Source organism: Pezoporus flaviventris, unplaced genomic scaffold (assembly GCF_033815535.1).
Source record: "Pezoporus flaviventris isolate CSIRO_AGI_PZ_B2104156 unplaced genomic scaffold, CSIRO_AGI_Pfla_v1 ptg000002l, whole genome shotgun sequence".
Taxonomy (NCBI): domain Eukaryota; kingdom Metazoa; phylum Chordata; class Aves; order Psittaciformes; family Psittacidae; genus Pezoporus; species Pezoporus flaviventris.
This window is the reverse complement of record NW_026892550.1, coordinates 90,334,808-90,362,500: the sequence shown is the minus strand read 5'-3', so window position 1 is coordinate 90,362,500 and position 27,693 is coordinate 90,334,808. Positions and strand designations below refer to the sequence as shown.

At 39.1% G+C, this 27,693-nt stretch overlaps 1 protein-coding gene across 1 annotated transcript in view; it reads right to left on the bottom strand.

Annotated features, from left to right (window-relative positions):
- Window positions 1-27,693, bottom strand: part of POLR3B (RNA polymerase III subunit B) — a 74,024-nt gene that overhangs the window by 170 nt on the left and 46,161 nt on the right. The window contains exons 21-28 of the mRNA XM_061445043.1: window positions 26,430-26,588; window positions 24,900-25,017; window positions 24,057-24,199; window positions 12,126-12,229; window positions 11,126-11,292; window positions 9,698-9,811; window positions 4,771-4,944; window positions 1-387 (exon numbers count right to left, since the gene is read on the bottom strand). The exon at window positions 1-387 is cut by the window's left edge and continues 170 nt beyond it. Coding sequence (XP_061301027.1) covers window positions 258-387; window positions 4,771-4,944; window positions 9,698-9,811; window positions 11,126-11,292; window positions 12,126-12,229; window positions 24,057-24,199; window positions 24,900-25,017; window positions 26,430-26,588 — 1,109 coding nt within the window. The 3' untranslated portion in view covers window positions 1-257. The remainder of the gene's footprint in view (window positions 388-4,770; window positions 4,945-9,697; window positions 9,812-11,125; window positions 11,293-12,125; window positions 12,230-24,056; window positions 24,200-24,899; window positions 25,018-26,429; window positions 26,589-27,693) is intronic.

Sequence of the window (27,693 nt, the reverse complement as noted above, 5' to 3'; positions counted from 1 at the left end):
GGCCTTATTCCACAATTCCCTCATTCAGACTAATCAAGGCTTTCGTAACTGCTTCCAGTGTATTCTACTGAGTGAATATCCCCTGTCACCTTAAAACTAGGTAGGATCTGTAAGAAAGATTCCTTACATTGTCTTGCACCTCCCTTCTACCCACTCAGATTTTAGAGTTACTCCTGTTCACCAAAAAAAAATCTTCCAGTTATATATGCTGGATTTCAGTTTCTGCAAAGTACTTTTCCCCATTTTTTTCCTCATGTTCATTCATTGTACTTAGCTAGTTTTAGCCTAGGTATGATGTTCATTGACTGCAGTTCTTGGAATAAGAGTTTACAGGCATAAGGTATGCGCAGAGAAGACACATGACATGATGATTTGCAGTAGTGGCACCTAGGGAAACAAACAGAAAGAAGGTCAAGAGTTGGTGCATAAATGAAGTTCTGCAGAACACAACAGTGACTGCTATCCACTGGTTTCTTTGTCCACCTGCATTTAAACACTGGTCTCAGTCCTAGGAAGAGCCAAGTGCTTGAGACACATTTCAGCCCTTAAGTAAGTTGTAACTTTAAGCCCTTAAACCATCTGACTGAAGCCAATAGGAGTCTCATGTTAAACTTAGGCTTTTCTTGGAGGAGAATCACAGTGCTCAGTAGCTAACAGGACTGACACCTGCTTCTTCACCACTCACATAACTGACAAGGCAAATTCAGCATTGGGTAATGAGGGAAAGGATGTGAACAAAGCCAGCTATTTCTGAGAATGTGGCTAATGGTCCAGTTTCTGTCTTACATACATGCCACAAAAAAGAAGCAGGAAGAAAGAAGGTTCACACTTTGTTTTTTTCCTTATATACAGTTTCACCCTATAATGTCTCAAATCAGGTCACATTTCAGAAAACAGGCATTCTTCAACTTACATCTCTCTGTGTCAACAGCCAAAGCTTTAGTCAAGCCAGGAAACCAGTAAAACTGCTTTAGCGCATATTCTTTGCACGTTTTAGTCAAATAATGATCTTAAAACTTGGGGAAAGGGATTTTTTTTTGTCACAGAGATATAACCTTGATCATATAAGGAATATAGAGGCTGGTCACTCAGCCATCTTTCCATCATTAGGACTCAAATTCAGTGGTGGCAGCAACTGCTTCAATTATTTCATTTCAAACTCTGTGTACACACAAAGGAAACCAAAACATCTTTCTATATAAATATCAGTTTCCAATCTCCAGTATGTTCCCTCTTCTGGTTTTAAAGAGTTGAGAATTCCAGGCCTTTGGGAACACAGAGGAACTCAGCACTTTCTCATGATCTGACAAAGATCTTCTTTTGCATCTGTGTTTCAGATTTATATTTCTGCCATAAAGTCATAACAATTTGAAGATCCAATTAAGGAAGAATTAGCAAAATTCCTACATGCTTCTGGTACAGAATGAGGCTGAGAGTCAATACCTACAGTAAAGCCAAAGCTTTGGTCACTTGTTGCTGTTAAAAGTGACCTTGATCTAGAGCATGTGGAAGTCATTGGAGACAGGTCCAATAAAGTTGGTTAGTGTTAACAAGGTTCTCGGTTATGAGAGCTGGCATTAGTCTTCCAGTTACTTTTTCAGACTTTGCTACTTCTCTTTTACAGACATACTTAAAGAGCATGTCAAAGAGCTGGTTATTTTCCACAAAAATTGTGGTTGCCTTGACCTCCATATGCTCCATATTTGGACTATTTTCTTTTTTCTTTATTTTTTTTTTCAAACCAAGAAAGCTTTTAACCAATGGTACAGAAGCCTTAATTACATTTCTGCATATCATGATGACGAATAAAGCTTCACTTGATCTCAGTAATTGCTTTGGATTTGTCTAAATATGACTATAGGCAGGAGGAAGGTAACAGACTGAACTAGGTGTTTCCCTGCAACAGCCTTCTCCTGTAGACACTGTTGCATAGGGAAAATGTTAACAACTAGCATGCCTCTAAAACAGAACAGACCTCAATTGCAGGTTTGTAACTACTCCCCAGCCCAAATCTATAGGGATAGGTATATTTTATGGTGGGTGGAAGTGACCTTAGCAGAAGCCATTTTCCAATAATAACATAGCAAGCAATCGCTCTATACAGAAGCAGCCTCGCAAGCCCTGGAAGTCTGATGAGGCACAACTCTTCTGCTATGAGATGTCTGCCACCTGACTACAGCTACTAGGGTCTGAGGAGCAGAGACTGCTCATTACACCCATGCTGAAAGCTACACCCTTCTGGGCCTGCTTTGTACTTGGATGGGGATCACCCAGAAAGGTTAAGGTGCAGTACGTACGAAGCTCTGCCAAACAGAAATCACAAATTTATGTATTTGAAAGGCCAGTTTGGTACTAGAATACTTAACAGGACATGAAAAGGCAACTTTTCTAAGGCTGAATCTGGACCAGAAACAAAGTTTTTCCTCATGTATATTTGAAAATGCTCAGACTCTAGGGATCAGAAGGACTTCTCAATTTGGCATAAGAAAGAACCAAATTCTGCTCATTGCGTTCAGTGAAGTCCTGCCCCCAAGTACCTGTACAACAGCAACCTTGGAAAATTTGCATAAAACTGGTATGACACAGTAAGTTTCTACTGTATTTTTTATGGGGACAAACTCTGTCACTGCCACAACAGTCCCCTTCCCCTGCAAAAGTACCAGCTCAGACCCCAGCACTGATCTGCTGTTACTATCTTGCAGAAAAACATACCCAGTCTTTGTCCGGGAGGCAGGGCTCATCTTCCTTAGAACAACTGGCTTTAATGCCAGCCCCCAAACAGTATGTTTTTAAAAGGTTTCTTCTAGCAATGTCTTGTTAATACCAGAATCACTGAAAAGGCCCCTTTGGAAGTTTCTCTTTGTGATTTGGTCTCTAGTGTGATGCTCATTATAGGGCCACTTGCTTCTTCTGCTGCCGGTAGACACAGCATACCATTTAGCAGTAACTACCTCGTACTGATTACTCTCACACAGCAGACAGCTTTTCACAGGACCAGATTGTAAGAATGTCTGGCTCTGTCTGAGGCTATTTTCTTTCACAGTTCTTTAAAAAAGAGTTACAAAATATGGAGTTTGGAACATTAACAGCACCTTAAAAATAAAATGTAATAGGATTTCTTAAGTAAATTCCCAGTTCTCTTCAAGGCACCCTCAATTCCTGCGGTCTCTGAAAATCTTCAAGGACTGCTCTGAAAGCCAAGGTCTTACCAAAAAAATAATGGAGCTACATCTGCATGTGAGTATTTCTAAGGCAGTGCTTTACGCAGTTAGAAGCGGTTGGCTGGCTGACTTACTGCATGCCCTTCCTTTCACACAACTTCCTTTAACAGTTCTTTACACTGCAGTAGTTTTAAGAGAGCTGGATCAGAAAAAGGCCTCACTTGTTACACATGGTGTAAACACACTCGAGAACTCTCAAAAATACTGCACGAAAGCCAATAGGACAACACCGAACTAAAAATCACCAACCAGAACAGGATGCACGGAGCAGGCCTTCGTTCTCCCCTGAATTTCACATGTGTTTACCTATCTCTGTCTGAACTTCTGCTCCAAAAGGAGCAGAAATACTGCTACTACTGTTAGCAGACAGATGTGATGCTTTCTTTCTGGGCAGAAGCCCCATGCTTCAGAATAAGGCCTGAGCAAAGGGCAGAAACGGTAGCTGTCACTTTTACACATCTACAAACTGAGAACACACCTTACTTTCCTACTTCATTGTATCATGGAAAAATCACTCTCGAAGCACTGAAGTGAATAAAGTCCAATTTCCTGCCTCTTCCAATAGATTGATATTGATCTCCAAGATGCGGCAAGTTTCCAACAATGTTCTTTTGAGGTGTTTAGAAATGAATTTTTCTCCTCTTCCAACTCCCCATCTTCCCCTGACATAAATATTACAGTAACTTGTAACCTGAACTCACACCATTTATTTTTTCCTCCCTTAGTCTTGGTATTCCTGGCCACCTGTTTTCACAGCTTGCAAGAATGCTGTATCTCATAAATTCCTATTGGTCTCACAAGTCTGTTGTTCTGCCTGGCTAAAACAAAACCAAAAGCAAATAATTTCCTTCACACCTCTAAAGAACATAAAAAGAAGTTCCCTATCTTCTAATAATAGTGGTGTATTTCCAACACACTACAGGGCAGCTTTAAATCTAGCATCTCAAAATTACTGTGGAGAAAAGATGGTTAGAGCAAAGCCCATAGTATAACACACGGTGAGCTCCACGCAGTTTTGACATCCAGTTTTATGCTTCCCCTACCTGGAAAACCATTTTGTTTGCAGATAAACTCAGTATTGGCTTAGGACTCAGAGTAAGACAGCAAGACCATTAGCTAGTATAGAGGTAAGTTTCTTACAGACAAGGCAGCTGGGCAGAATTTCCAACCAGAGAGCTGCTTGTCTCTCATGCTCCAACATGGCATTGCTGCATTTGTCTGACACTTCAAAGAGGAGCTCCTTGTTTTCAATCAGACCATTACAAAGAATACTTCCCTGTCACCAATTTTCCAAACACCAATTTTGAACGTTGACACTGCTTTTGATTAAGGCGTGTGGGACTGTTAACTGGTGTCTGTGAGCACTTTAAAACCGAGAAGGTTTAGCCAAGGGCAAGGTTCTGTTACATGGAGGCCCGTTTACTCTGTACTACTTTGCTTTATGCACCTGAGGTCAAGGGGTTTTATGAAAATATGAAACACGTCACATGGACAAAGTGAGGAGGTGACACCATGATGTAAAAAAAACATTACAGTTAAGACAACTTACCAGCCAGAGTACCCCAGTAAGCCACACTGTCCACAAACATCCACTTCAAAGGCATCACTTGAAATCATTAGTCTCTCCAATAAAAGCATGCTGGCTCCATAACCTATCAAACAATCCCGTTCCATCTCTCCAAGACGTAAACCACCATCACGGGATCGACCTTCAGTGGGTTGCCTTTAAATAAGTATTTGAAAAAAAATGCAGTAAGTATTCCAGAACATACCATCTACAACTCTAGGAGTGCCTGTCTGCAACTGTAGGAACAGTACAGGAGCACTGTAGCAACAGTGTTCTACAAACCAAAACAGCTGACCTCACAAATGTGTTATTCAAGTTACAGCAATTCATCTTTGCTCCTGCACTAGCAATACGCTGCAGTTCTGTGAGTGGCAACTGCAGAGCCAGGCCTCAACTCTTTACCTCATAGAACACAGCTGAGTGAGAATAAAAAGAGACTGACCAGTATATCCAAGACTATCTGGACACCAATTTGACACTCTTTATTTGGCAAAACATTCATTATAGTTTGTAGCTAACTGAACAAAACAATATTCAGCAGCTAATGAATGAATTGTCAAGCTGATGTTTCAGCTGAACGACAGCAAAGACTAAATTCTTAAAATCAAACCAGTTTTGATTTTGGAGAATCTGGGAGATTCTCCGGAAGAATAATACCAAATCAAAGCAGCAAACAAATAGTACGTGTATTAGTAACTCATTATTGGAATCCTACCTTTTTTTTTTTTAATTAACATCTATGTAGTTTATTTTTTTCATGTCTGACAGTTTATAGATTGATTTTTGCACTGTAGAGATTCCTGGTTTTCTAGCTCCTCGACACAAATCAAATTCTCATTTTCTCGAGGAAAGGCTTCCGTTCCTCATGGTGCTAGAGGCAACTTTTAACAAAGCATTTAAGTGTACACTAAAGTTCTTGAGGTAACAAGGCAAGACACAAAATACCAATATTATGACCATTTAAGCCACTTCTTTTTTTTTTGTTGAACACAGTCAAAACTTCTAACCTCTTGTCTGTCATACTGCAATTTTATACAATACCAGTCCTACTCTCAGGTACTAACACAGTGCTGTAGTACTTAGATTGCAAATATTAGAGTGAACTATGAAGCAAACCCAATCTTTAATTCCTGATTGCACTAATATATCGCATGCATTTTATGAAATATTTCCACCTTAGTATATTCCCTGAAACATGACAGCAAAGAGAAGGAATTAAAAAATGATACTGGCAATCATGAGGCTTCATGCTCAGTGAAACCCCATGTTTATGTGCTCTTTAAGATACCTGCACTGAATACCCAGTGACAGATATGGCCCACAACTTTTGGAGTGTATTTTGTTTGTATTACTTCAAACAACCAAAATTTTTAACCATCCTAAATACACTAAGTTTTTACCTATTTATTGCAACTCAAAGAAAATGATTTATAAAAGCCTTCAACATCTAACAATACTTTGTAACAAGTGTAACAAAATTTCCAGACCAAAATAACTTCTACAGATGCCAGTTGTATTTGTCCTTAGGGGGAGGTAATTTCCCTTACTCTGCCCACACTGGAACCTTAAAACTAATCTGCTTGTAATTTAAATTGTCCTTTTCATTCATATAACCTCCTATTTTTCCCACTGTTGGGAGAATGGATAGAGGTTGTTTACATCCTGATTAAACTCCCAAGGATCCCCCTCCCCAGATGACAGCACCACCACTGTTCAGTCTCTGTTTTAAAGGACTAACCCTGTGGTGAATGCAGTTTCTCTTCTGAAGTCCCAAGAGGCAGATTTTAAACATAGTTGGGGCCTCCAAAGATACAGACATTTGCTGCAGTGCTAGAAGTGCCCAAGCTCCTTTTAGCAGCTGACTTCTGTACCATTAGTTCATGCATAGTCCTACTTCCCAAATTTTTACTGGGTGCTGTTCCACAGTATAAAATTACAAAATAGCTTTATAAATACAAGTCTCATCTATAAATGAGTCCAAACAAAGTCCCATTCCAACAAAAGGAGGACAAAATCTCTTGAAAAATGATGGGGTGTCAACTCCAGCCCTTTAGGAGTTAATGATATACCATGGGTCTTCCAAGAGATACAGGATGAAGACTTCTAAGGCAGCTGAAATCCTATTAAAGAAACCCAGGAAAAGTCCCCAAAACACCCCACCTCCCCCAGTTTGAATCTTAAGCTGGTGAGTGTTTCACTCCCACTGTCAAAATGACCTCATTAAGAAAAAAAACCAAAACAAACAAAGTCTTTCCTCCCTAAAAGGTAGTTTTCTAAACTACCAAAAATGTACCTTATGCTCCCAACGTCTATAAGATTTGTCTTCTGGCTTACATGAGTTCGAAAACTCCTCACACCAAAGGTTGCTTAAACTGCTAAAACATTATTTAGAATGCATTTGTCCTTCCCCTTTCCTGCTATACACATGTACACTGCAGCTGTTGCCCTGGGCAACTACTTCCATTCTTTATTCTAAATATGACATTTTGAAAACAAAACAGACTCTTGAAAATAAGATTGGGAATATCATCAAAAAGAGGTATTTTTCATATTAAAAAGTTCTTAAAATTCTTAAATGCTAAATAAAACACAGTGATATTTTAAATTTAAAAAAAAAAAAAGGCCAAATGGTATTCATACTGTTTAAATCTACTCTTAGAAAAAAGCACAAACCCATTAACTCCAGTGTTTTTAAGCACATTAAGAATTTATTGGCACTAATTCTGCATTTTCTGGGAGAACAGCAGGTTCAGCTTTATGGCCCTGTTCCTTATTTCACTGGCCAGTCTGGGGAAATAGGTCTACCCCCACGAATAATAGCAGGCATTGCAGGTCTCAGCAGATCTCACCGTTGTGCCTGTTTCGGAAAACCATCTCAGGAAGTGGAGTACTCCCTAGGGAAACACTACCTGAAGGAGGAAGGCGTACCGCGCTGCCACATACCCCGAGTGCAGAGAGGAGCCCTGACCAGTGTCATCACAGGGCACCCTTGCAGTATAACAGGAACTGCCGTATCTGATAAGTTCAAACAACATGCAGGTGGCAGCTCTGACAATGTCCATCCAAACAACTATGCATGGGGAAAGCTTATACTGACCTCTTGTAAGGAAAACTAAAAGCAGTTTATCTATTTAAAAGATTTAGCAGGACTGGGTATCTAGGCAACATCTTATGTAGAACTATGTTTTAAATTAATTGTCAACTACTTATTGCAAAATAAACTAAGTATTGCATTTCATTTAATAATACCAATTCAGAGGGCAACATCCTGGTGGCTTTTGACTGTGCTGACAAAGAGTCCTGCTTTGTCTTGTTTTAATCAGAACAATATCTAGAATCAGTTCCATTCAAGAAACTCAGGTCTTCTGCCTTATTCCAGATGGAACTAGAGCTTTGCTCTATCAGTTAAGGCATGTTTGATATAGAATAAAATGCATTTCAAGACAACAACAGTCAAACTCAATGTTGGAAACTCTTACAGGATTACTTTTAAAACCAAAAACAATGTTAGAGGCAATCTACTCTCCAGGAAGTGCAATGGATGATAAAACAATAGTGAGTATGAAAGTTGGCAAAGCAGCCTCTCAGCAGAGGCAATGGAAATAACAAAAGTTTAATTAGTTGAGAAGAAAAAAGAAAATTCCTAAAAGACTAGTCAAGAGGCAGCATAAATTGAACATCCACTAGCTTTCCTGAAAGTCAAATAAAGAGCCCTAGCTACGTACTATGATGCTACTGACTGGAACAAAGAATTCAAAGAAAGTAAGGGGTGGGGGAAATCACACCACCTTCATCTTTACATGTAAACACTACCTTGACTTGGGGTTTAGGTTTCATTTAAATTCAGTATCTCTAAACAGCTGAGAAGTTGAGGAGACAATACAAAAGCAGATGAAGGGATTTGGGTAAGTTATGATCACCAGTAAACCAACTGGTTTAGCTAAGACAGAGAACTTTCATTTTCATGTGAAGCACCAATCCCACGACTAACGTACTGAAGAACAGACAATGGGGCAGACAGCCCATTATTTGGGAATATCACTTATGTTCATATAGGCAAGCAGCTGTGGTAGAAAATAATGGTTGTGCTACCCTTGCTTTTCTTAATGTGGTTGGTGGAAACGTTCAGCCAAGAATTACAAAACCTTTTCATGATTTCTCTCCCAGTTCAACCACTGGTATTTACTTCCATGGAACGTGTGAAACAACTCCATATCTTTAACTGGTCACATAAAAATGGAGATTTACTGTTCGCATCTCTGTAAATCGCAATTTGTTAGTGTGAAAGTGCTATTCTCCTGCACGGTATTGAATGACAAATGTGGACCAGCACATACAACTCTAAATTCAGTTTTCCAGGTGAATGGAGGAGTCTCCAAGGCAAAGTGCAGTATACCAGTGATGCACACCATTTGCATGCTTGCTTGCACTATGCTAGGGCCAGTGCATTTGCTTTGCCTTGACAGACGAAGACATGGGCCACATCAATATCAACCTGATACCAAAGGACACTGAAATATTAAAAGAAATTTATTTCTTCTACACATAACCTGATTTTGTAAAAGTACAAATGTTAAAGAATGAAAAATAATCCTCCTCAAATACAGACAATATGAGCAATCTGACAGGAAAGGACTGCAATGTGAACTGTGATGATATTTTTCCCAACTGCCAACATAAGTCTGAGAAGCAAACTAAGTTTTGGACCACACAGAGCACACCTGGACTTTCAGAGCAACTTCCTGCTACAGTTTACTGTGAGAGATTTTAGTCTGTAACAGCACATTAACAGGTAGCATCATTTTGTGTCATGTATTAAAAGGTAAACAAACTTCATTTTATACCCACCAGTCAGCTGGGCACACTTCTGAATGTAAGCATGAATTTTGTGCTTAGACTGTAACGATACCTGGTGAGCACTGCTCTAGGTCCTCGAGCTCTTGCGTGCATTTTATCCAACACCATGTGCTTTAGTTTCTGGTAATACACAGGGCCAAAATAGATATATGCTTCCAAAGGCTCCCTGAAAGAATAAAAAACAAACCAAAACCAATACTCATAGTTAGTGTATACGAGGAATGTGAAACAATTTGGGAACCATGAGTCCTAGAAAAATGCATTTGGGCTTTCACGGCAATCATTCTGAACATGATGCAGTGTTATTCCAAAAGTTGCCTATGAAGAAAAGAATAAAACTTAACTAGACATTTGGAATTTGCAAACTTCCACATTGTTGTGAAATCTGCCTTCACATTTCATAACCAATAGATGAAGCATGGGAAATTTGCTTGGAAGAATATCAGTATCCTAAAGCAAAGTCTCTAAACAAGGTACTATAAAGTTGCAGTTTGGGGATGGGGGGATTTTTAAAGCTAGGTGATTTTATTCTCCCTAGGAAACAAAATTAGTCAGATTTGTTAAAAGTTACCATGATGTGTTAACAGAAAGTCTTTCAAACACCAGGATACATAAAGTTTATGGAATATGGAGTAGGTAAGGAAAACAAAATCATGTCTCTGAAAATAAAAAAAGAAACAACATATGGAATAAGTTGGTAAGAAAAGCAATTAAAATAAAAAGTATTAAATCCCTGCCCCCTAACTTACAAAAAAGGCCTAAACTTGTTCCTTGAGAAGAAGGGGACTGGGAGGATAATAAAAATAGCAGGAAGGTAGGATTAAGATACATTTTGGAAGGGCAGGCATGTGAAGCCATATGGCCTTTTCCTGTTCCTAAACTATCTTATATTCTTTGAACTCTGTGTCTCAGAAGCCAGTCTGATCAACACAGCAGGAAGTTTGCAGATTAGAGTATTATGCCAGACTGAATCATTGTGTAATTGAAAGGAGAAAAAAAGAAAAGGAAAAAAGGAAAAAGAGCACACACAAAATATTCCCAAGAACAAACACCTGCCTCCAAACCCATATTTTACAGTACTATTAAAGTCAACATGAAAATGCTTATCAGATTCCATGTATGTATGATTTGCTGTCAACAGAAACCCGACATTTCTTACAAGCTCTCAGAAAGAAAACCCTGATTTTACCTTTTTTGTCATGCAAGTAGATTGGGAAGTTTCCATATGTACTACAAGGACCATTCGCATTACAGCCACACAAATACCAGTAATTCTTAAAATGCAGAACTACAAAATACTTCAAAGGCAAAAAAAGGAAAAAAAAAGTAGCAGACTATTCAGCACTTTCCCTCCATCTCACAGAGCTGTCTGCTAATAAGTGAAAGTTCCTGAGCTCTGGGACAGAAGATTTTTCAGATGTGTCTCAAAAGCATTTCTCCGTTTCCCTGAAACATCTAAATCTATACAGCAGATTCTTACCCAGTGATCCCAGATGTTACGTAGTCCTTCCCTAGGTAGTTATAACCATGGCGAATAAGATCCTCACACACATCCTTAACTTTACTGCCTCCAAAAGCTGTTCCATAGTGAAATCTGCCATCAAGGACCCCAGCCTTTCCTGCCAGGAGTTCAATTAACTTTCCTACCTGTGCAAAGAAAAGCAGAATTAATAGCCTGCTCACAAGTACAGGCACATTGCTGGATTGGACACAGAATAAGTTAGCCAGGCAAAGAATCTGACATGGCAGCCTGGAAGGAATGGAAGAAACCCAAGAATGAGGAGTACTCCTGTGTGAAGGGGCAAAACCAGACTCATTGCTGGGTCTGGGAAGAACCTCCAGAGTGAGGTAGCTCCATCTTTCCGAGTTGTCCACACATCCAATGTGGCTTTCTGCTGTAGGAGATCGACATGCTGCAGTACAGCAGGGGGAACAGAAAGGAAGAAGCTAATACACAAAAAAAGAACAGAGGCTGTACAAAGTAATCAATGGAGGTCCCATACAAAGGCCAGACTGTGAGGCAGGGTGACCCTGCAGCACAAGTGCAAGACTTGTAGCATTTCCAGGGAGGTGAGTGTAAGGTAGGAAGTTACACAGGTCTAAAACCATTAATGAAACTCCTCTTCAATCTTTGCTTCATGGTCTGCCCCCTCCAGCTTAATAGGCATAAGCAACAAAGAAGAGCAAGACATTTTCAAACAGAAAGGGTGCACATGAAGTATTCAGTTGCTTTCCTATCAGTCTGATACAGAAGAAAATGCAAATGATGCACAAACAGCCCACATCCCAACGCCTTTTAGAGCAGGATGTTTCAAAACATGCAAAACAGAGGGCTGAATACTTGTAGGACAGCAAGAATGTAGCCTGACTGGATAATATGCTCAGTGAAACCATGTTTCAAACTTTGTTTCTTCTGGCTGATCTATTTCACTTTCCCTCTTGGAGGACGCTGTCTCTTTAATCTTAACATAACCACTAACCGTCATACGCGATGGGAAGCCATGAGGGTTCATTATGATATCTGGACAGATTCCTGTATCGCAAAATGGCATGTCTTCCTGAGGAACAATCAGTCCACACACCCCTGCAGAAGAGAAAACATTTCAATTCACAAGCCGTGAACCACCAGCAGGGCTGATGCTCATCACCAGATTTTCTTTAGTGTTTTCCTCCTCCTCTTTCTCATGGATCACTTTTTACCCAGATTCATTACCATGACCAGTGCTCACAACCTGCAGGCTAGAAGAGAGCCCTTGCGACAGGACTGGCAAAATTAGCATACCCTTACATAATGCTCCCAGTGATTTGTGAGTTAGCAAATTAGGGCAGAAAGCTTTAGAGAACAGTTTTCAGATGCAAACTTCTGACCAGTCAGACTGAAACATCTTAAAGGAGACCCTGGTTTTAAAGCTAATGTTATAATTTCCTGCAGCAAAAAAAAAAAGAAGATATTGGGTCTCTTACAGTATTGTCTTTGGACATACAAAATCATTATTAGTTCAGATTTTGTTCTTCATATGTATCTTTGCTAAATACTGTGAATAAAAGCAAATCAAGGCAGGACTTTGACAGGGACAAAGAGGACATAAGTAGGGGAAATTAAAAAACTAAATCAATAATTATTTTTTTAGGAAAGCAAAGACTGCTTTCGATGAATGACAAAGTACAATCTGCTCCACAGACTGCTTGTATTTTGTCAGTCCCTGAACACAAACTGTACCTTTAAAAGTTTTGGAAGATTTTTTCAGTCTCCGTCAGTATTGGATGTAAAACAAACAACCCCCCTGCAAACTCTAAAACTCTACAGTAGAGATAAAACAGTAACATGAAAACTTCTTTAAAATATTCTATCATACATGCCCAAGTTCTCCTTCCACCCCTTATGACTGTTTCTATAGTGCATTTTGCAGATCAAAATACTGCAGCTATAAATGACCAAGAGACCCAGCATTCAAAATCAGGTGCTAAAATGCAGCTGCTTAAGCCTATACTCCTTTGAACCAAAGCTACTGTTTCAGTTGGACAATTTCTTCCAGAAGTCCTTAGAGCTGAAAAAGTCTGCAAGCCATTTGAGATCAGCCTGCTGCAACTGCCAGAGCATGCTTTGGGAACAGTCCTGGAGTGGAGGGGGCTCCTGGAAGACTGAGGGTGCTGCTTACATCCCTAAAAAGACATCCCCCCGAACAGCCAGTTCACAGGGGGATACTGGCGTCTGCTCAGGAGGGAGCTCCTCTTCCACTGTCCAAGCAAGACACGGATAGGTGTATGGGACAGTAGTTAATAGAATGAGAATAGTAAGTATGGGGGAAGGGAGCAGGGAAAGAAAAAGATTGGAGTGTCTGGGGCAAGGGTGTGTGTGTGTTGTATTTAGTTTTTGAACCTCTTGAAACTAATTTTCTTTGTCCTATTATGTTAAATCAGTAACATCCTTCTAACCCTGAGCTCCAAGCTGCAATCATTAGCTGAAAATGCAAAAGAAGAAAACCAAAACCAAGGCAACTCACTATCTCTTGTGCACACAGTTTTTTTTTTGTCCTAAAATTGTATCCATAAATACTTTATTATGTATGTATTATGGCAGGTACATTTTGATTTATTCCCATTTACTTCTAAGAAAGCATCGCTTGCATCTGGACTTCATGGCACCTGTAAGCCAAAACTTAAATCTTAGCTAACTTAAAATTACTTTAGGCTCTGAAAACCTTTTATATGCCAAGCTGGTTCCCATAGCAGACAGCCACTGTGTTGTTTGTTTTGTGTGAAAGTGAATGATAAAAGATCCATGAAATCGACACAGAAAGGCAGAACAGCAGAAAGAACTGAGGGCTCTCCATCATAGCGGCTTCTACCCTCCGCTGACTTGTGTAACAATGGGACCTACACACCCAACTGCAGATCTAACACAGCTGTGCATTTCATTAGATGAAGAGCACTAGTGACACAAGTAAATAATTAACTTATTCTGGTCCGCTGACTGTGGTTATGAGACCAGTCATAGCTGACAGATTTTAATACAAGTTAACACAAAGACAGCATAATGAGCTTAGAAGTTAAAAACAAAATATTTAGACAGAAACCAGCAATGTGAAGCTCACTTGGCCATTTATAAAGTTTCTATTTTACAGTGGGGTGGCGGGGCAGAAAAAAGAAACAAAAAGAGAAAGCTATAAAACCTCAATTCTCAGCTTCTGTATTTTAAGAAGTTGCTGAGTTTATAACAGATCTATAGCATGCCCAAGCGTATTCAGAGAACAGGACAGAGAGAAGTTTCTTCCTCCCCTATATTTTAAGAAAGTTCATTTTTTCTCATAAAAAATTGTTAAAAAAGCTGACAGACAGTCTTCAGACAAAGCTACTTATAAAGGCAAGTAACTGCAATTAATTTTAAAATGAAAACCTGATTTTCTTTTTGCAGTCATTTGCCTTCAGAAGCTCTTTAAGAGACTAACGCTTTCAGGTCTGCACTGTAAATTCCAAGTTTCCTACTCTTTTTTATCCCATATCAATGAGCCAGGATTTGCAGCAGGGCAGTAAAAGGCAAACTCAGCAGTTCTACATTGCCAAGCAGCTGCAAAAAAGTGATCAAGTGAATTAATCCATATAAGTGGCATTATCACTTGCAACTGGCTAATGAAACAGTGAAAGAAAAAAGAAGAGGCAGGATTTAAGAGAGTCTCAAGTTCCGAATGTTGCCCTGTCCAAGCATGAACTGCATTTCACAAATGAGCTGCCCAAGTACTCCTCACACAATATTCATAAATAGGACGCACTCAAACTAACAGGTAACTTTGCTCTGTGGCGCTTACTACAGGTTATAAAGATTTCCTAATTACTATTGATTTAGACATCACATGAAAATTGATCTCCAGCATTCATACAGGACATACAAAATAATTTGGTTTCATTCACTTCCGTTCCCCTCACAATTTTACATGCTGAAATTTAGCAATACAATTTAGACTACATGCTATACTGTATTGGGCCTGAATCTGCTCTCACCTATAGCTCTGGGGTTTTCATCTATGACCAGAACCAAACATTAAGAAAAAGCTGTAGGCAATACAAGAAACAATTCTATTTTTTTTAATATGGACTAACAAGAGGATTGTATGCTTGAGCAAGAAAGCACCAGCAGTTTGCTACATTTATTTCTTTTCAACTGAAAAACAAACTAAATTCTAGAAAAAAAACTTTTGCATATCAGTTTCATAGCATTACCTTAGAGGGAAAATCACTGAGAAGGCTAACAAATTCTTTTAAAACAGCCCTCCAAAAAATATTTATTAATAAGTGTGGCAGTTTACAGCAAGGATAACGTTTTAAATTAGGATAAACTTAAATTCGACATCTACAGTGGCTTAACATGCAAGTATCAAACAGCCATAGGCAGTGTTTTTCAATGCTATTGTATGCCAGCCAATAAATGACAGCCCTCTGACTATGCCTGATGGCCCCCATCTTCACACCCGCTATCCCAACAGCATCTCATCACCCATGTACCTCCTCAGAGCACAGCAAATCCCCTCACCCCTGTACTCTAGTCCTTCGAGACTTTCTTTTTCTAATCAGGAGAAATTCAGGTTTCCAGAATTGGTGTATCTCTTACGTGGTTGCTTTTACCGTTTGCTGACAAACAGGAACATACCCAGACTCGTAAAACAGCAGTTCAGCAACGAGGGGGAAGGGGGGCGGCAGAGAGGGGGCAGGGACAAAACGCGACAGTATGGGAAAGTTTTTCACAGGGCTACGGTAAGATGCCTTCTATACACACACATGCCAAAAGAAAAAAAAATCATCAAATAAGTCAAAACAACCTAATATAGAAAACTAATTACTACCAGCAGGAGGGACATTAGAGAGCAAAGGAGACAAAGTGAATAGAGGCAGCGGTAATACCAATTTCTATCAGCAAGATAAAAAGAAGCGAATTACTAAATGTGCTTGTTTACTTCTTCTGATGATACGGTGGTAAAAGAGCTAAAACTAACTTGAAAGGCATGTATTTTAGACTTACCAGATTTGCCAGACTTTGGAAATACTCTTGACAAGGAAACTACATCATGTAATTAGTTGTGCTAGTAACACAACTAACTCAGTGCTGTATATTATGGGCAAGTGACAAGCAGATTTGCAAACATCCGTAAGGCTAAACAAAAATGTACATCTGCTTCCAAACTCTCTAATTACATACTGTGTTGGCTAACTAAGCATAAAACAAGTCCAGAAGAAAAAAGTACTGCATCACATAAGCTTTGTTCATTATTGAATCATTCACTGATCTATCATATCACTTGCTACATCCCATTTGACATAAGAGGTAAAGAACAGAATTAAAATTAACAGATAAATAATGCATAAGTAAACTTGATTAGTTTTCTTATTAAAAACATCACTCTAAATGAGAGGAGGTGCTAGAAGACAATACAGTTTGTACACTGCTTTCCCATGAGCTGCTGAATGGTCTGATGTGATAAATTTGCATAGTCTGAAGCACACAAAGAGCTGATTAATTGAAACCCTTACAATGCTTCTGGAAGCAGCTATTGTAAAACAATAACCATAGGAACTTTACAAAATACACATGGCTGAATGAGTCAAGAGCTTAATAAAATGTGTGTTCGGGATACACTATTTGGAAACAGAATTAGAGATTTTTATTCTGTGCCATAAAATGCTAAATCACCCTAATTTCAGAGGTTCAGTTGAGGATTTACTGAAAAGGTCATAAGGTTACCTGTTTGCTGCTCAAGATAAAAAAATGCTGTGATTTTCTTAGAGACAGCAAGCTAAGCAGCAGGTTTGTTAAAAATAAAGAAAAAACAGTGGTAGGAGAAGTTTTAACGGCATTCTGACACCTCCGTTTCTCATATTCAACTCTCATATTCAACTTCTGAAGATAAAAACAAGGTAAGAAAATCCTACCTTTCCTGATGCCTAATAACTACTAATCATCCCACATTCCCACAGTCGATAACAGCAAATTCTTTCTAATGCCACTTGAACCATTTAATTCCTATAAATCCACTGATGATTAAAGTGCTAAATCTGACTTGTAACATGGGGGAAAAATGACACAAGTAGCCTTTTAAAACTAACATCTTACAAGTTCTGCTATATGTACCGTACAACTGCCCATTTAAAGGAGAAAGAGAAGCTGTTCTCAGCTATGAAGTTAGGCAAGCAGAAGGCAGATTCTGAAACTAGAAAACATTTTTAAAACTAAGCAAGGTCAGCCTTCAGTAGATAAGTGGTACTGTCATGAAGTTTATGTAGTTGACAATGCTGTGAATGGATTTTGTTTTGACACTAAGGAACATGGTTCATTTAGGAAAACAAAGGCCATCTTTCATGAATTTAAACTTGTTTCCTTGTCCTTAGAGTTGTTTAAGTGCAGATACTTCAGAAAGGTTTAATCCTTTATCTTAGATCTTCAGCTATTAAAAAGCTTCTGTTTGCCAGTTCAAACAATCTCTTGCTTAAATACAGTTTTTCCACTCCTCAGGAATACTGTTCAGCATTGCTGCTTAGTTCTGTGATCTACAGGACCTTTGTTGGAGGTGTTAATCCTTTTTCACATGAGAGACTGAGAAATGTTCTTTCAGAGAAGTGTTATATTGCTTTTTTTCACATCAAAGGAGCCCAACTTCTTCCTCATTGTGACTTGTAGCAAAGCAAGAGGAAATCTGGAAATATAATAATTTAGTTTGTATGGAACTCAGATGAAACTTCTTTAGCTTAGCAATCCTTTAGCCTTCTGTGCTTTGAAAAGTGACTTTGCTTGAAGAATGCAAGATTAAAAAACCAAAATAATTAACAAAAAAAAGAAGTTTCTTTATCCTTCTGGAAAATATATGATGCAATATAGTTAAAACAAAGTCCTACAGCTCAGGATAAATCCTCCCTGGTAGGTAGATGTTTATGAGACAGTAGAAGCTTAAGGGCTTTGTAGACTAAAGAGACAGTCTCAGTCCCAAAGATCTTACTGCAATATCCAGTTTGAAGATGAATACTGAAATAGAGTAAAATGTTTGCATTTCAGAACACAACATGATGGCCTCATTCACTTCTATCCATATACGCCTCTGCTGTCAGGTCTTGATGGAAAGGCTAGCCTTTTGCTAGAAATGTACTCAAAACACAGACTTGCATGAAAAGAGGGTGTGGTGGACAGGCCAGAAGTGGTGACCCTTACCAATACCATGTTGACATGTAAGAGGACACAAAGACAGCAATTACATAGGCAGTGGCATAGGTCTGTATTATTAGAAGCCTACAAAATCTGCCTACATATTTAATGAAAGGCTCTTCTGTAACAAAAAGCTAAAGCTTGTTTGCGAGACTTAATCTGTTGTATTCCAGACACTTTCCAATTCTCTTACTCCTCTCACTTCTGCCCAAGGAACACGTACAAATCAATTTGGCATAGACGGAAAAACTTCCGAAAAAATCTGAGAAATGTGGTTTGTGCAATCTCTTATTTTGCACATATTTGATTAATTAACTTTAAAACCACAATTCTCTGAAATCAAATCTCATCTTCATGTATTCCACCTAGAACACAAAAATGTTTCACAGAGAAGACTGATAACACAGAGAAATAAGCTTTCTCTCCTTCTCACTGAATCAAAGTACTTGTTAGTTTAAGCTTATCATAGGTTTAAATGCCCCTATGATGCGCTTAAAGCTAACACAAATTAAACTTGAAGTGGTAATCACCTGCATTCAGAGATGAGAGAACAAATTCAGGCTAATTAAAAATTCTCTCAATGGAAAAGGTTAAACTGTTAGTATAATGATTTCTCTTTCACAATTGTTTATATGCCTTTGTTACGACTGATCCTTCCCCGATTTGACGCCAGAGAAGGATGATACCAGCTGTGTTTTTAAACAGCTAGCGAAGAAGATTTTCCCTTTCCTTTTCATGCCTTTTCTCCAGTTCTATCATTGCCTGTAATCTAAGATTAATTTCAGTATCTGTTTTCCTGCTGTATACTTTGCAAAACAGGGATAGTTGCAAAACAGGGAATGCCACTGTTCTTGTCAATAGTTGTGGGTTTTTTTCCCATGGTATCTAACACATGCATCTTCACTAAGCATATTTCTCCTTTCTCCCATTTATTATAACATCTGTTCCCACAATGTCCTACAAGCCATCAAACTGAGAGGCTTACTACCAGGACGGCCATGTATCCTAGTACAGTGTAATAATTTAGAATATGATCCCTCCCACAATCACAAGATTACTACAGATTGATGTGCAGGACAGCTAACAAGCACATGCCCACGAACTCTGTAATACAACTGTTGCAATGTTCCCACTCATATCACAGAATGACTTGGCTTGGAAAGGACCTTAAAACTCATCCAGTTCCAACCCCCTGCCACGGCCAGGGACACCTTCCACTAGACCAGGTTGCTCAAAGCCCCATCCAACTTGGCCTTGAACACTTCCAGGGATCAGGCAGCCACAATTTCTGTGGGCAACCTGTGCCAGTGTCTCACCACCCTCACAGTAAAGAACTTCCTACTATCTATTCTAAATCTCCCCTCTGTCAGGTTAAAGCCATTCCCCTTTGTCCTGTCACTACATGCCCTTGTAAAATGTCCCTCTCTAGATTTCTTGTGGGTCCCCTTTAGGTACTGGAAGGCTGCTGTAAGGTCTCCCTGGAGCCTTCTCCAGGCTGAACAACACCAACTCTGTCTCCAAAACCAAGCTGAAAGGGACCTTTGTTATTTTGATATTCTGGCTTGTTATTATAGGTCTAAAGTAGAAATACCTAGGGGATCTAACCTGATGAAATGTAAAGCATTATTATGGGCACCTTCAAGTTCCCTACAGCATTTAGGTTGTTCTTTTTCATTGCTATGGGATTTCCAAAAGTATTTTATATTTTGGGGGAAAAAAATTAGTCTTTATAGCTTTGGGGATATTAAAGAAAATACCACCAGATTCCAGTAGAGTGCACATTAGTTATTTCTGCATTTGATCATGAGTATCAGGGTTTGATGAGTAGAAAAGGACCCATGTCTGTCCATCAAGGCCTCTAAAATGAGCTTGCTGTGGGCAGTGAGATGCTTTATCTGCGTTTAGTGTTATAGAAGGCCCTCTATTCCCTGAAGCCATAATGCAGCCTGTCTGATACAACTCTCCTTTTTCTGTCATTTTTTCACTTCCACCTTTTCCCCTCTGCTAGTTGTAGGTTTGTGGAAGCCCCCTTTTCTTAATTTTTGGACAGGTATGAAAATCAGCTCCATTTAAATCCTGTTCAAATATTTCAATAGGTGCACATCAATAGCCCAAACAAGGAGAAAAATCTTACCTACTTAAATATTTCATGCAAATGTCCATAAATATTTATCATGATTAACGAAGCAGCTTCTTTATAACAATTTGTAGGCTTTTTTTTTTTTTTTTAATTCTAGTCAGAAAATGTCCTGCAAAGTAGTGATCATATTGTTATATAATAACTTGCAGCTAAAACACCACATGCCATCTATGAGGAGAAAGGACTAACTACACAAAGCTCAAAATATAGGAGGAAATGGGCTTTGCTCCAAAAAGCGGTCATAGGCTTGAAAGTACTGCACATCTTCATCGTGTATGAGATTAAAAAATTATATGAAAGAGACTACATGAAACCTTCCTGAAGGAGAATCTTCCTGGAGAGAAGGAAGGAATGAGGCACTTAACGCATTCCAACTGCTCAACTCTGTTTGCCTCTGAAGCTAATGATCTTCCTCTTCACTTACTGAAACCACCCTATGTGGCTGGTAGGGCAAGAACTAAATTGGATTTTAAAAGAAAGATCAAGAATGTACTGCTGCTTCTTTCCTTTTTTGAAGCCTTCAACAGGTACTTGTTTCCAAATCACTCAGGGACCCTGTGAAAATCACTTCCTATTTTTAGATCAAAAGCCATCAGGAAAAATGTTTCAATGCTTACCAGAAGAGTTTCTATTTCTTGATGACAGCAGAATCAATGCAAGAACTTCTTTTACTTCTTTTCAAGAACCAGTTCTATGGGTTTATGGAAAGACACTGTGGAAGAGTGATCTTGGGAAGAGCTGGGTGTACTGAGAAAGCCTGCATTGACTGTTTGATTTGACTGATGGCTTGGCTTCGCAAGTGAAGGTTTGGAAAGGGCTTTACCCACACTCACTACAAGCACGATGACCAAGGGCATGCGGGATATGCAAATCTGTTTGGAAAAAAGGCTGCTTAGGTAATCAGGAAGTTTCCGACCAGGACTGTCATCTCCTGGAGCAATCCTGAGTGACCCATCTGCTGGTCCACCTGCATGCAAGGCTGGATCTGCAGCTTCCCATGCACCTTTGTCACCTACCGTTTCGACCGTTGCCTGTCCATTCAGACAAGCGAGAGTAAGCCCTTCCAGCCTGTGCAGTGGATTTTTCAGATGAGACGCAGCTTGTGCAGAACTGGCCCCACCATTTACACCTGAGGTTTAACTGCCACAGCCTAGCGAGCTAGGACGGTGACAGCAAAGTCCTCAGGTCGTAGGCTTTGTAAGAGTGTCCTTCTCCTAGATGGAAGACCTAACACGGCTAGACGAGCTCCATCTGCCCAGGTTTGAAGTTAGGAGTTTTCCTTCTCCTGTGAGGATGGTTTGTCTTCGATAATGAAGATTCAGGAAGGGCTTTACCCATGCATTCTGAACAAGACTGTCATCTCCTGGGTTAATCTCAAGCAACCAATGACGCAACAGCACAACATCAAACGTCTAGGCGGGATTCTGACTGTACTCTACAGAAAACATGCAAACTTGAGGCAACATCTGGTAACAGCTGACATTATGTTCAACTACTGCGTTTTGTACCTATTTCACCTCCTTTGACTGATGGCTTGCTTTAGGTAGATGTCCTGATCACCAAACCTAGAGACTACAGAAATAAGGATTACTATGATCTGCATCTCATGACAGGGATGTGGTCTTTCACTTTGGTTACACCTGGCCACCTGATTGCCACTGATGCTTATATATTTCCATAGCCCCAGAAAGTCATAAAGGACCTTAAGTTTGACTTCAGGCTACACATGTGAGTAAAGAAGTAAACAGTGGCATAGAGCATTATAAAAATTACCTCTTACTTGTGCCTTGGGTCCATTTGGAAGCAACCACTTTTCATACCTCTTCCAGTCACACAGGCACTGAATATGCTGAAGATGATCCTGTTCAAGCTTCATGTAAGAGAGCTTTAAAGCTGGATACTACCTCTGTTCTGATGACATCTGTTGTAGTTTCATCTGTTTTCACTGGCTTATATCTACATATGGATGTTGTGCAAGTACCAGCTCTCTGCTGACTCACTTCAGGCATACCTGCCTACAGAGTTCTCTGGTCCACTCCAAGAATACAGGATGTGAATTAGCACAAGGTCAAACCCAACATGATACCGGGACTAGAGTGGGACCACATCAGAAATTGCTGAAAGGGATGCTTTTGGAAGCCACTCATAACAAAAAGCATTCTTTCTTCCATGTGTCTTCTGACAAAGAGAACGCTGCTCACAAAAGGCCAGTTTGTTTACAAGACATCCCTTAGCTACTATTGTAATTTGTTGTATTACGGCAAAATTCATTGACTACAACTAGTTTTAAATATTAGTGTTTCAAATCTAAATAGTGTCCTCTGTTAGTTCCCTCCCTCTGGTCTCCACAGAGACCTAGCAGATACTTGTTACCAGATGTTAAGAGGCTGGTATGCTTTACACTCAATGCTCTGCTTTCAGTTCCTCAGAAATCAAAGCAATGAAGTAAGAATTCTTTTGCTTCAGTAATTATTAAAACAGTATCACATTTGCCCGGCAACAGAAAAGGAGTGCATGTGCTGCAATGGAAAGGATTTGGTAATATCAATCTTTTTGCTTCCCTACCACATATTAAAGAGTCTGAGCAATGTTCTCACACCAAAAATACCTAAAAATGTCATAAGATTGTAACATGCAGGTAATAGGCTTAGCACAGCACAAAGTGAGGCAGAACCTGTATTTTCCAAGTGTACAGACAGATTAAAAGATGTCTCAACCTGTCCCCCATTGAGGCCAATAGGATCAAAACACTTTTAAGTCACAGTCAGACTGTTTTCAGACTTCTTCCTTAACACCCTTCCCACACCACCAAGTCCTTCAAGATTCAGAGAGCATGGTATAAGTCATGGGTTTTTGCCATCAAGGTCAAAGGGAAGCCACTGCTTTTTTCAACAGATACAGAAACAGGTTCCCGATTTTCATCTTACTATTAACACTAGAGGGCTACCTGCCACCTTCCTAGTAGTTACCCACTTTCAGTTCTCACTTTGAAGATCCAGAGGTGCCACAAATCATGTCCCAGGTGTATTTTTAAAAGCATTTCCCCCTTTTTCCTGTCTCTGCTGGTGCACTCATAATCGATTCCTGATTTGCTTCCCTCTTACACCACAGCTCTGAGCCATCTATCTGCAGTCTCATCTTTAAAGAAATACGTCTGTGCAGATGACTTGCAGACATCCCACTCTATCTCTGGTCTTTTTTGTCCATTGAAAATAAGCCCTTCCACTCCTTCCTCCAATCTCTCTTGATAGCCCATTGACAAACCTATCACCTAAACCCAAATTCACACTTTGGGGAAAAAAAAGACAACAAAACCAACAACCAAACCTCAAAACCCTGATTTTGCTTAAAATGGGCAACTACTGTATTTTCCAGATTCGTAAGTCAGAGAGTTGTGAACCAATTCCTCTCCTTGGTTCCAGAAACATCACTGCTAAATTAGATGAACTTAACAAAAAAAGGGATATGGTCTACTACTGCATTCATAAAAGATCTGAACAGATCAATGGAAACATGCATGTTGGTATTATGCATGTATAGCAGGCATATCCAACATGCATTTTTTTTATTAAATGTATAGCTTACCTTTCTGCCCATGACGACTGCTAAATTTATCTCCAATTTCTGGACGTCTAGTTTGCCTCAACAACATTTTGATCAAGAAAGCGTCCTCTGCATTTGATGAAATCATTACTTTCTCAATATAAGAATCAGTTGCACCTTTGTAGCTAGTACAAGAAGAAAAAAGACAAGTTTTACATCTATGAACCAAACACAAGTTACAATCAAGCATCTGTGTTTTGGAAGCTTCTGGCCAAACTGTAGTCTTCATGGAACTTAGATATGGGAAGCCAATGAAACAAAGATTATATAAAGTTCCAGAGTACAGTATGTTTCTGTAAAAGGCTTAAGAGATACAACAGAAAGGGAGAATTAAGCTGAACATGTAAAGAACAAAGTATATTTTTTTGTCACGTGGGCTCTTCTTTATGGAAAAAAGCTTCCTGGTATATTGCAAATGTATATTCCTAGTATATCGCCCCAGTTAAACTAGCAAAAGCCAAACACAGAGTTACAGTTGACAAGGGAGTTTAAGGAAAATACCATCAGTATTTAAGAACAAAATTATGGTATAATATCCCGACTGAAACTATGCACCAGGTACAGGTGTGGAAATGAACCAAGGGTAGAACACATTACGAGGAACCAACAGAGATGAACCCTAGAGTCTGAGATGCAGAGATTTTTGGGAGGAAAAAAAAAAGAAAAAGAGGCAGATATCACAGAGCAGGAAGGAAACTATTCTGGTATTTGCTTTTTTCTGTATATTGCAAAATATATTCCTTTGACTTTTCTAGAATTTAATATTTTCTCAGATACCTTTCCTCCAAGTACCTTCCCCAAGTACAAAGTTATGAAGCAACATACGTTACTGGCACATCTTTGTATTGTGGCTGCTGAGGCACTCCACTTCCTTCCAGGGGCGTCTGGGTCACAGTTGGCATAGATTTGTTCACAAGGACTTGCTTATTTTCTACTTTCTCACCTATAAAGAACAAAGGAAAAAAGCACCATGAAAACATATCTGGCTACCTATGTTGGAAATACATTTTAAGCTTCATAAAAAAGGTAACCTGGACTAACTGAGAGGAACATATCCAGGAAGTTTGCCATGTTATTTTATTGACTATTATATGGTAAGGGAATCATTAAACCAGGTTGTTTTTTTTTTGTAACCAAAACAGAATAGATACATACTGGTGCCCTATGAGAACAGCTATACAACATACCCTGGGTCTAAAGCATACACAAAAGCATCTGAAGTCATTTGCTGTAATTACAAAGAAAATTAACAAGCAAGACCAACTGGCAAATTTTAGAAATTCACACCTGTATTCGGGACATCACATCATTTCCACAATGAGTTATGTAAGACTACTTCCAGCCTCTCCTTGCACTTACTTTTTTCTATTGCTTCTGGGTCTCATATATCAGCTGTTTTCCTTTCTATTCCCTTATCCTGCCCTTCACATAGAAAACCAGACCAGTAGCATGCCCAGTGATACAAATGCACATCAAATACTTGCCTCCAACCTCCTCCACAAAATTACACTGAACTTCAGCCTATGTCTCTTTTCTGTCCACATGAACTGTTTCACAGAGGTTTTTTAACTCCACACTGAGAACAGTGTCCTAATACTCCAGGAGATTCTTGCCTGTTTTTCTTTAACTAACTCTGAAAGCTCCATGGTGATGGGTAAAAGAGCAAAAGTGACCCAGTTGTGTTGCTATAATGGAACTAAGTTTAGTGCTTTTTACAGCACCTTTCTTACTAAATCTTGGCAGATCTGTTAAGCCATTCCCTAATTGAAGGATGATAGTATGAGAGGATTCTGTCTCAAATTTATTTCCATTGGAAACTCATATACTTATCCTCATAACTAAATGTATTTGTATTTATTTTCTTTTCTTTCTCCAAACATATTGCTGAAGTGTTAAAAACACAAGGTTTTACTTCCTCAAACAACTGCACTAACTGACAGCAAGGCAGGAGATTTTGACACGCAAAATTGAAGTAATAAGGAATTTATCCTTAAAAAGCTACAACAGAACATATGAAAGACAACAGTAAAAAACTACAGTATCAAAAGTTTGCCAGTTCAGGAACAGAAGAGGAATAAAAGTTCTAACGCTTCAATAGATTCACACTGTTTAAGACTCACTCTTCTACTTAAAGTTTCCTAAATATAAAGCACAAAATCCCCCAGTGACTGGTACCCTGCTGCTTTCAGAAACTAACATTTTTTAATTTTCCATTACATTACCATCACCTTCAAGAAAAAAATAACAAACTTATTACACCAAGTATAAAACAAGGTGCACAAGAATTATGAAGAGAACATTACCTTCTACCTCAGATTATGAACATGCTATGATCGAACATGTAGTCTGACATACCTGGGGAGCAGATACCATCAGCATCTAAAATTTCATGGCGCCAGATTGGTTTACGGGTAGCTGCATCCAGCATCGGACCCATGACTTTATCAAATGTCTGGTTTGTATAGCGCTTCAGTGTACACTTGGCATTCTTATATACAAGACACCTTCCAAAACCTAAAATGCAACACGAACTCATCTGCTTAGGAGTTCAAAGATTCTTTATTAACACATTATTAGAATAAACCAAGAATGCTGATCTACCTGCTGAGTGACAGAACATAAATAATTTTATTAATCAAATTATTCATTGTCTTGGATATGTATAACATTGTACATGGACACTCAGTAGCTCACAATTTAAAAATCGGATCATGCATGCTACTTTTTTTAGACATTGGACTACAGTCCAATTTTGAAGTTGTGCTAATCCACTTCTATACCTCTGCACGCACACACAAACACACACATCATTTCTCTTACCTTTGGTGGTTTCACAGAGAGACATAACATAGGAGAGAAGACTGTGACAGGATGAGAACAGCACCTCTTCCTCTCAGAAGTTCTAAGAAACCTGAACTTTTACTCATGTTTATGGCTCACACAAGCTAGCCTACCAGGGAAGTATTGATTGTTTCATATATAATCACCCTGTTGCTCACTTTTTTTCCCATCCGAAAGAATTCTGAGTTATATATATTGTTATAAAATAGGTTTGTTTTGGGTTTTAGATGAGAAAAGTAGTGCCTCTGGAATTTCTCTCCAAGTACAGCAACTACCCACAACACTAAACACTTTCATCACATTTAGAATTACAGCAGCCAAAAGAAAGGCTTTCTAATCATCCTACATTATTTTAGTTCATTTGGAATATCATTGCAGCCACATACAGTACATCTACATCTTTAGATTATGTCAAGTAACTCCTGACAAGCACCACAGCTCTCCCTGTAAATGTTACCAGTCTACCAGAAAAGAAAACATTCCGTTTTAAATCATGCCTGCTGTTGTTTTAGAAAAGGAGGCATAAATTAAATGCGGCAGACATTAATGCCAAAGATACATGTCTAGGAATACTATTATTGCTGCCTAGCAACGAGGAGGAAAGGAGTGTAGGGGGAATGAAGTGATGGAAGAATCTGATATTGGCCACCCGAAACTAAAACCAATTTGATCACACTGTACTATGTCTTCTCTCAAGGGAATTCATTTAGAAAAGAGAGAGAGACAAAGTTTTACACCAACTTGCCTCCAACCCTCAGCAGCATTAATACAAAGCACT